Raw genomic sequence first — 10809 nt, 5'->3', positions numbered from 1 at the left:
TCAAGAGCACCGTATTATTTTCAATTCATTATGAAGAGCAGTTTTTGGAAGGCACTGAAAACTATCACTATCATTACACGGTACCTGCTCGACTCGCCTCGACTCTACACGCCTTTTTTGTTTTTCCATTATGAAAAAAAGTCCCTTGTACCTGCCAACTGGTACTTTTTCGAGGTATCACCTCCGTCGATGTTCCAAGCGATACCAAAAGGTGCCGTGAAAACCTGCAGACTACTGATTGGTCGGAGAGAATCGTCACTAATCACTGCGTCATCATTGCTAGCGACAGACGGGGGTGTCCTGTGAACAAACCCGCCATTTTTAAATAGTTTAGTTTTTTGCTCGAGCCGATCAGAGCTGGTACTAGCAGTGGGTAAGTGCCACTAGATTCTTACCTCACGTAGCTAGTCCGTTAGCCGACTCCAGGCGGTGATTGGCCATGGCCCTTGGCAAAACTTTTGGCATGTTGCCACAGGTCTTCAAATGAGTCCTTCGGTGTTTGAAATTGCATACTAACGTATTGAATACTGCCTACTAAATAACCATTGAGCGCGACAACAAACTTGTTTCAGAAATTGCTCCATTCAGTCCAAAAACATTTAAAAGGTCTAGAAAAACCGCACGATTAATTCATTAAATCCCCATTCAAGTTAGCGGAGCGCCTCTTCATGGCAATGACACTGAACGCTAACGGGGATTTTAGTGCCTAAATTAAGAACAAAACAAGACAATTAGTTTAAAAATATACTGATTAAGCAAATTCAGTTACATTTTATTTATAATATCAAATCATAACGAGAGTTATCTCAAGACACTTTACAGATAGAATAGGCCCAGACCCAGGCTCTTGGTAGGCGGAGTCTGATGGTGCCGGTTGGGGGTGTGGCAATAATAGTCACAATAAAGATAATGGAACTGTGACTAGAAATAGTAGTTGTAGTAGTTCATGGCGTAGCAGGGCACTGCACGGCGCCGAGCAGGACCACGGCGGCAGCTGCAAGCATGATTTAGGTGCCACGCTTATCCAAGGAAAACTGCGAGGCGAGAAAACACAAGGACTCCGGGGAATAAGCTCCCCAGAGCTAAGTAAGGAAAAGACGAAAAAAACAAACACTGGTAGCTTTTTATAAACTTTTTTTTTAATTAGTGTTATGCATTTAATTTCCAAAAAGAACGATTCAATTCCATTGATGAGACAATTTTACAGTGATTGGGCTCCACATAGAGTATATGACATGCAATTAAGGAACAAATAGCATGAAGCAAGAACTCATATTTTACATTCTTAACCTCTGCATCCTGAAATTAAAAATAAAGACCCTCTTGATTCAAATATGGGAACTTTAGGAAGAATCCATTCCCATTTTCAGTTGTTTATCCCTTTTTAATCCTTTCCCATGTTTACTATAGTCCATGTCAATTCCAACCCCTCAACATGGGGTCTCCAACCGGACAGTAAAGAGAGCTAGTGCAGCGACCAGAACAAAGGTCACATCGTCAGCAAACATGTGAACATCGCCAATTGGCGTTGGTTGGCACAAATGGCCAAACTAAAGGGATTGCTGCCAGGTATTGAAACCCCGATCACTACGGTGGTACATTTTTGACGTCTAATACCTTTCAACTTTACCGTTTAGAGGGCTGGCGCACAGATAAAAAAAATACAGGTAGTTGACAGTGGTAACGCTTTAGATGCCATAACCATTGTTAGTGTAACATTTCGACGTATTCTAGTGCAAATGCCAAAGACTGGAATGTATTTAAAGAGTTTCTCTTCACAGTAACAGTTGCGCTAACAAGAGCTCCCCAAAATCTCGACTTCCACTGGAGGGAACGTAAACGTGGTGAGAAGACGAGCATCCTAAGACCTAACTAACGTGACTTCTCGGTAAAAACATTCGCCAAGCAAGCCACGTTAACTGGATTTACTGGCAGGAATCAGCAGGGCAGTTAGAATAATTTTCGTTAAGTGTACGTGAACAATGTTACATAAAAGACAAATGTTATGACATCATTACAGTGTTCAGAAAACAGTCCAGCCTTGTTTGGAGGAACGATAAAGTTTAAAGGAAAGTTTGTATTCTTCTTTCCATCTCAATTGCTCATCGCATTTCATAAAGTTAAATTTATGAAGTTAACATGTCTTTCGGATAAATTATTTTGTGTTGATATAATAGTCGTGAGAAATATCCCCAAACCTAATGGAGACTCTTTGCTTTTTAATTTTTTTTTTGGGGGGGGAAGAGACTGTGGTTTTGAATGGCAGTTCAAAGCCAAGCCTGTTTCTCAGTTCTCTAAATGTTTCTTGTCTCCTGACAACAGAAGATGCTTTGAAAATCCAGCTTATTTAGTTGCAATCTCTTTCGCTTGCGTTTCCCCTAAAACAATCTACATCAATGGTAGCCTTTGAGCTAAGAGATCTTTAGAGAAACACCAGCCAGGATTTGATGTGTTCAATGTGTTTGAGGCCTTTCATGTCAATGTTCATCTACACTCTCTCATTCACCCACATCTACTTCTGTTAGGAAAATATACAGCTAATATAGTCAATGTAAAATAATCAATTATTATGTATAACCCCTATAGAAACTACTCCTTGCTTTAATATTTTTATCTATCAACCTAGGATTTATCTAAACTAAAATAGCCACAGCGGCTCCACAAACAGTTTTACACACTGACGTAGTATCTCATGCAACCAGAATTATTAATTAAAACAACACTTGACACCAGGACAAGCAGCAGATGACCACGCGTACAGATGACATGGTAATAGCCCTTTTTTAAAAGGCAGTTCACATGCTGTGACGCCTCGAGATGCAGCCCGCTTAGAGACTATTTTACATACAGAGGAGGTATGGCTGTAGTTTCCATGAAGGGCCCATGAATTAAGACTAGTCCAGGATTTATGTCCCCGCTTTCCTATCCACCCCGGGAGATACAAGGCTTGAATTAACTTAATCCACATGCTGTGGTTGAAAACTGTAGGAGGAAACGTGTGAATCCCTGTGTTTATGTAATGAATGGAATACAGTAAATCTCCTCAGACAACTCAGTCAAAGCACGCTGCACTGAAAAACATCTCAATTTCTGCACTAGCAACCATTCAAATCTATGTGGCTGATGCTCATGCACTACTCCAACATGGATGGTAAGCTTATGCTGATGGGCAAAGCGACTGCATTAAAATAAATCTCTCTGCAGGTTGGTCTCTTATAGAGAGAAATGGAAATTAGTGTGAAGTATTTTACATTGAAATCAAATTGGAGTTTTAAGAATTACACCTAGGTTATAAAAAAAAGCTAATATTTTAGTTGCAGTATCCCGTTGTTTTTTAATTGCACGTCCCCCATTTACTTTTTAAAAGCCTTCAAGTCTTCAATTAATCTTAGAGTTGATTTCTTAAGGCCGTGATCGCAAAGGAGGACGTTTGATGTTGATTAAATATTTATTCAACACCTAAATGTTTTGGATGCCAACAAACATTTCTTTTATTTATTTTAACATGAAATGGACTTTACCCTGCCAGCTCCCTAATACAAAGTCTGTGTAATATCCGAACACCGGAAGAAAGGAAATGTCCGAGGGTAAGGATGAAGGGTGATTTGCACGAAATTATCCAACAGATTCGGAAACTTCTGTCAATAAGGGGCAAGGCCGAAATTGGCAGACAAATTCAAGGAATGGCAAGAAACCTGGTTATTTGTGACTAAATTAAGAACCGGCTACGGGACTGCAGTGTTATCCGCGTCATGTCCTGCCTCCTGCGCGCTCTACCCGGGGCCACCCCTCACCTAAACCCGAACGGAGTATTTCCAGTAGGTGAGAACGCATCTGACACGGACACTCTCCTCCATGTGTGAAAGGGCAACTTCAACTGCACGCTGACATCTTTGAGTATTTTGCCACGTTTCTCGTGTGGACGCACTACTACAACTACGACAAACTAAGACTCAAAAAACTGCACAGCTAGAGTCACAGATGATCTTTTTACCTCAGCTGAATAACAAAGCTCCTGTGCGATCGCAGCCTCAAGCTTCACCAAACCGCTCACTGAGACAACAAAGAACATTGAACACTCAACAAGCCCATCTCACAGCCGATCGCTCTGTGTCCAATGCAAAGGTTCTGTTGCCTGAAGACCGGTACAGAAACAGGAAATTGTCAATTCTTTTGGTCTTTCGGTGTATTCTCTTCTCTACCAAACATTTGCATGCTCAACATTTGAAAGGAATGTGTTAAGTATAACTCTTGAGACGTGGCAAGACTAGGGAGCCACCCTAGCTTCTGCCTGTGCACAAAATAGATAAAGACACATTTACGTAGTATAAACCAGGACAATATGAATCACCGACATGGTCTCACGTCACAGACACGTAGAAAGAGGCACACATAGAAACACACACACACTTACGTACATGTAGTACACTGGACAGTTATAACAATGGCTTCTTTTTTCTACATACATTTTCTTTGCGTATACATTATTATAGAAGAATGGTGACGATTTACAAACAGTTATGCAATTTTTTTTTTTACAGAAAACAAACATGAGACAGTAAACTTTCAATGTTGCAATTATTGCGATCTAAACGATATGGCTTTGTCTAGTGAAAAGTCCTATCTGAGCTAGAAAAAGAAAAAAAAAATGTTTTTATAGTGCTTATGACAACTTCATCATTAGTCTTATTAATCCTTAAAGTTATTTTAAGTTACAAACTCGTGGAACAATGTATTAATCATACATCGTTGCATTACTAACCACTGAAAAGCAACCAGATCATGAATAACCCACATGCTTTGTTTTATCGATAAATGTCTATATTTTTAGGTAGTTTTACTAAATAGAGATTGTTTCCATTTACAGTACATCTACTTAAATGCTATACGACAAATCACTATGATATTTCATTGGATTTAAAGATACAGGATGCAGAGTAAACTCAGCTCAAAGTTAGTGAGATGCGGCAACTCACAAACCAGTTTTCTCAGGTTCAGTCTACAGATGAAATGAGTTTTATTTAGCCACGGAATACTTTTGTGGAAATTGGAGAGTAACATTTTAGTTAAGTGGTGGTCTTTGGGATGCATGCACACGCCTTGCACGTACAATAAAAACCAGGTTTGGCATGCGCATCTTTTGTTTTCGGCGTGACAAAAGAAATAGTAAGGTCTCACCAGTATTTCTTTGGTCTCGATGTTGATGAACCTCGATCAAGGTAAACTTATGCATTTAAAAAGATGAGGAGAAAGCTGCAGTGTGAATGAAATCACAATTCAACGATTGCATTGAAAATAATTGGCAGCACATTCACAAAACGTAATAGTCAAAGTCATTTGCATGACATTTGGCATTTGCATTCATGTGTGAAGAAGAAGAAATAAAAAGAAAACACGGATTGATAGTTTCAATTAAGAGACACTTATTAGCAATCAGTTATTCAAGTGCTTAATGTAGAACCCACTTTTAACCAATCATAGATGGTGTGACAGGAAATGACAACATGTACAGTACCGGCTGCCCCCACTGGTCATTACCCCCCACTGATCATCGCTTTGATTGTCTTCGGGGACCACACTAACTAAAATCATGATGACTTTAAACTGTGTATAAATCTGTAATTTCTAATAATAAATGGGATTCAAACAAGTTAAAGAGTCTTGTATGGATATCTTGAGCTAAATAAAAATCTATTCCAGAATCCTTGTGATTAAAAATCCACATATTGACATGAGGTCTTGACACGTTTTTAGATCTTACATTTGATTTCTCTAGCATGACGGCAGTCTAACTAGCTGACAGTAGGAGGCAAATAAAACGTTTTCTTCAGCAAACAGTTCTTCGGAAGCTCGCAGCCTTGTAGGTAACAGTGAATTATGTTTTTAAATAAGTTTCTGGACCATCAGGCCTTCAAAACGTGGTCCGGGATTTCCAGAAGTAGTTTGAACAATGGCTTCTGGAAACCCCAAAATACGCCAACTTTATATCAAATACATTATTCCAAAAGTGTCCGATGTTGTAACTTTGAACGCATGCCTACATGCTACCAACAACTGTACACCTGTTTGACTCAAAATGAAACCCTCATTTACAATTCCTCTGCTAGAGGAGATGGTATGAAGGCACATGTCCTAAAAACTCAAATGCTGATTTATCTTCATAGTTTTTTTTTCTTCAATATAAAGACCTACACGAAGTTCATAAAAGTAGAAAACACCCACTGAAGTAAACACGACATGCTCCATCTACTGGATAACATGGTGGCAGTGCCATTTGAAAAACCACAGAAGCATGAGAACAGGACTGTCAACTGTCCTTCTTTTAGGGAAAACTGTTCTCCATTGGTCACCATTGTCTGGCAACAGATGATGGGCAACCAATCAAAAGTTCTGATCTTAATAGGTGTAAAAAAATCGCAACGAGAAAAGGACAAAAAGACTAGTAGTTGTAAGAAATGTGCTAAGTGGCAGTTGAAAGGTTGTACGGCAGTTGTGGCAAATAAAAGGGGGGGAGAATGACGCAATCGCCGGGGAGTACAAAAGAACAAAGTAAACAATTTCTAGAAAGGCAGTGTGTAGCCTCTAACAGTTTGGCAAGAACCCCCCTCCCGAATCCTTTCCACTTCTACATGCCCTAAATCTACACTCAAACCAACGCCCCCAGTCTCTCTGCAAGTTCACTCAACCCAAAGTCCCTGACAGCAAGACCCCCCGCCTCCCTATGCCCCACAGCCTAGCCCAGGCCAGACTGGACCCTGAATTTAGGGTTCGTTTGATTAGTGGTAGTTTTTTTTTTTTTTTTTTTCTTAAACATGTCCTGTAGAGGTCCGGGCAGAAACTTGAGGACAGTGTCAAGGATGCTCTCCTCGTCCTCTTCGTCGTCGTCTCCGCATCCCCTCGGGATCGCCTTCTTCGGGCGCGTCAGGGACCCCTCACAGGCCTGCTCCATGGCCGCTTTCTCCTCTGCCTCCTTCTCCTCCTTCTTCTTCAGTCCATACTGGACAGAGAGAGGACAAGAGGTGATATGCGGGGAAAGAAAATTTGGGTTGGATTAGAAGTAAGAAGAAAAGCTTTAGCGGCTGTTGAATCTTTGCGGCTCCAATTACATTTTTGCCATCCAGAGTTGCAAAGGTTGTACCTAATTAAGGAAGAAGTAACACATGTACAGGCTTTGAAGCATATTTTGGCCCTATTCCACTGCAGCACAGAGACAGAACGCGTCACGTCGTACTCCAAACGCCACGCCCAGCGGAGGGGAAAACAATCTGTTCCGCAATATTAAACTAAGGGCTGAAACGCCAACAACGTGCCTGTAGCTAGCTACAAACATTAGATTTAAGCATGTCAAGGGATTATTTTAGTAACCTACGTCTACCAGAGAGGACAAGTTAGCTGTTAGCAAGCTAATGTTAGCTATTTCTTAGCAGGCTAAGGCACTAACAAACATAACACTGCATTGCTTTCAGATTTATCCACATTTTAACATAGCACAAGTTGCATACAGTCAAAATACTAGCCTAAAACTGACATTTGGATATTTAATTTATTAGCAAACATAATGTTGGGCATAGCGTTAGCTTAGTGTCATTTTTCCACGTCTGCATCCACCTTTGTCTTCGTAAAAGTTCAGTTTTTCGGTTCAATAGTTTATAAAAACCACACATCCGTCAACTGGACTCTCTTCATCAATTCAAATCCCAACTTAAAATACATCTGTATAGATTAGCATACCCAACATAGCTTTTCACCATGTGCACCTTGATTATAATTGTTTTTACCAGTTGAATACCTTTGATTTTATTTACAACATGATTTTACTATTGATACATTCTTCTATTATTGTTTTTACTAATGTGTGCAAGGTGTCCTTGGCTGTCCTGAAAGTTGCGTACAAATAAAAATCTTATTATTATTATTATAAAAACTTAGTTCTTGGTTCTCTAACCTGTTGGTAGTGTGTCCCATCACACAGCAGCTTTTAAGCATTTTTCTGGTTTGTGGCTGGTGGAATTGAAGAGTAGTCACCTTCACGCAATACAAATCAATGGAGAGCGGAGAGTTGTTTTCCCCTCCGTTGGAGGCGGGACTTAAATGCACTCTGTCTCTATTTGGGAGCACATCAGAAGTCAGAAAGTTAAAGCATTAGTCAAACCAGAGGAGACTTTCCTACCTTGTCCCTGATGGTCTGCCGTACTTTTTCCCTGTCTGCTTCCATGCGGGTGTGTTTGGCCTTCCTCTCCTCCTCCTGCTGCCTCAGCGCCTCCTGCCGCTCCTCCTCCTTTTTGGCAGCATCTGGGTCCTTCTTCTCCTCCTCCCCACCCAGCATCTTACCCATGTCTTTGGTGGCCCCTGGATAGAAAATATACAGATATTGGAGGTAAACACGGGCTGACTTTGCGGTTTTACACACTGTCCCACCCTGACAATAATTGCTGGGGCAAATACTAAATACCTGTTCACGATAGTTGTTGAATGCAAAGGAAACATGAACCCCAACTTTGGCACTGCCAAGGGCGAGGTCCAAAAAAGTACATTGATTTCTAATCCTTTGTTACTTCTGTTTTAGTTCACACACAAAAAATAAAAATTCATATGGTCTACTTAATAGTTGTATCACAATACAACATTTAATTTGATTCTTTAGTAACGATACAGTATTTCCTACAAAGTCTTCTACGATACGATTTTATTCAATTCAGGGCCCCGTGATCAATATGAGACTATATCATATGTCCATTTTTAAATAATGCATTTGAATTCCTAAGATTATGTTTTTTGGGGCTTTTAGGGCCTTTATTTACAGCACAGCTTGAAGACAGGAAAGGGGAGAGAGAGGACGGACCACATGCAGCAAATGGCCGTGGGTCGGATTCGAACCCACGGCCGCTGCCAAGGACTCAGCCTACATGGGGCCCACACCCTACTGAGTGAGCTAGAGGTTGCCCTGTCATGTGCCCATTTAACACCATCAGTTCTATTAATATTACCTCACAAAAAAAGCAAATAAAATATGATTTAAAAATGTTATTACTTGAGCTCTTCCAGAAATTTAAATGAAAAACAAACAATTCTCTGTAATAAAAAGAATAAATACGAAGAGGGAATTTCATGTCTAAGATGATGACATTGAATGATATTGGATCGTTGATCATTGAATCGATACATCCATCCAGATCTACCCAGACCACTATTTAACAAAAAGACACATGAACGCTGACGCTTATCTGTCATAATGCAATATAAAAACCCTGTACGTTAGCAGTTCCGAGGATTATGTGGCGATGGGGTTCCCTGCAGATCCTTGAGGTGTCTTGGATAAAACAAGACTGGAGGAGAGGAGCCAGCTGGAAAAACTTCAAAGGACCGCTGAGACAGAGGAAGACACGTTCATCCATCTGGTGTCGGCCATCTGTCAGAACTACCTGTCCCTCCACGTCCAGGTATTCTTCCTCTCTTTGACATGTACCTGAATTATTTATCCAACAAGATATGTGTTGTCTTTGGAGGGAAATCTGCTGAATCGCTTTCTGTCACAAAACGGGAAGAGGGCGATGTTCTTTGTACATTGAAACAACAAAAGTCTTTTTCATCATGAAGGAGATGGGGTGTGGGGTTATGCGGACTAGTGAGGAAACATTCAGTCAATGGATTGAGTAGTTGATTGACAGAAAACTAACCACTAGGATTTTTTTGTAAGCAATTTAAATATTTTTATGGAGAAGGAATGTCACACATTGTCTGGATACTGCTTTTAAAACGTGAGGATTTGCTTTCGCTGTAAATTAAATCTCTTTGGCTTCTCTGGGTTATTTGAAGATGTCACTTTCGACTCTGGGGAATGTGATGGGAGTTTTTCACTATTGTCTGCCACTTTGTACATCAGTTGACTGAGCAAAATTTTCTTTTTGCCACCCAAATAGTGAGTCTTTATAGGAAGTTTGAAAAAAGTAAAAATGTAATTTTGCTTTAATTTATTTTGTTATCTTAATGGCCAACCTGATCTCACAGAATTCCATGAAATGAACACGGCCCCTTAACTCAAAATCTGTGGCAGTTTCACAGAATCGCAAAAAATTCCATGATGGGCCCACGGAAGAATTCCGTGAAATGAACACGGCCCCTTAAGTTAAGGAAAAAGTCGTTGGTGGGCTTACGTTTCCATGACATGTGGGACAACAACGGGACGTTGGGTTTAGGAGAAGAAGAACGGGATGGTTACGGTTGGGTTTAGGAAACGTGACACGCAGGACACAATCTCCGGTCTCCTGGGTGAAAGTCCTGTGTTGTTTGACCCATCCACCACCCCAATCAACCTTCCTACACAGATTTTCGGGCTTTCATACTACCATAGTCGCTCTTAATGCTACGTCAGCTTCTCATTGACTTTACATTGGCATTGTTTTCCGTGCCACCAGGCTGTAGTGGCAGTTAAGACATTGTCTGCTTCAGTGATATTGCCTTTTCTTAAAATAAATGTGTATTTCCCATGTGCATGAAGTACTACACTAAAGTAAAACAATCCTAAGAGAAGGTTCTCTGGATATTTTGGGGTTTAATGCCTTGCACAAATGCCCTTCCACCTACTTACCTCCGCTCCGTCTTTCTCTGCCTCTGCTCCGAAAGCAGGCTCGGCTCTTCATCTGTGACAGAAGCTGCTTTTTTAGATGTGAAAGAAACTCCCTCTAGGCCTATTGATATTGCCACTGTTACCTCCCTCTGAACGATAGTAGCCTAAATACAGGACCACCTGAGCGTGTATGAATTATGGATCCTCCAGCAGTATTGATCTTCCTCTTGGGCGCTGGTGAG

General features: G+C 40.7%; 1 protein-coding gene across 1 annotated transcript in view; it reads right to left on the bottom strand.

The window, feature by feature from the left end:
- Positions 1 to 6733: 6733 nt before the first annotated feature.
- cplx2b (complexin 2b) overlaps positions 6734 to 10809 on the bottom strand; it is a 59113-nt gene continuing 55037 nt past the window's right edge. The window contains exons 3-4 of the mRNA XM_028590184.1: positions 8171 to 8349; positions 6734 to 6997 (exon numbers count right to left, since the gene is read on the bottom strand). Coding sequence (XP_028445985.1) covers positions 6734 to 6997; positions 8171 to 8349 — 443 coding nt within the window. The remainder of the gene's footprint in view (positions 6998 to 8170; positions 8350 to 10809) is intronic.

The sequence above is a fragment of the Perca flavescens genome, chromosome 10, assembly GCF_004354835.1.
Source record: "Perca flavescens isolate YP-PL-M2 chromosome 10, PFLA_1.0, whole genome shotgun sequence".
NCBI classification, from domain to species: Eukaryota; Metazoa; Chordata; class Actinopteri; order Perciformes; family Percidae; genus Perca; species Perca flavescens.
Note: the sequence above shows the minus strand (reverse complement) of the source record. Positions and strands in the feature narration are given on the sequence as shown.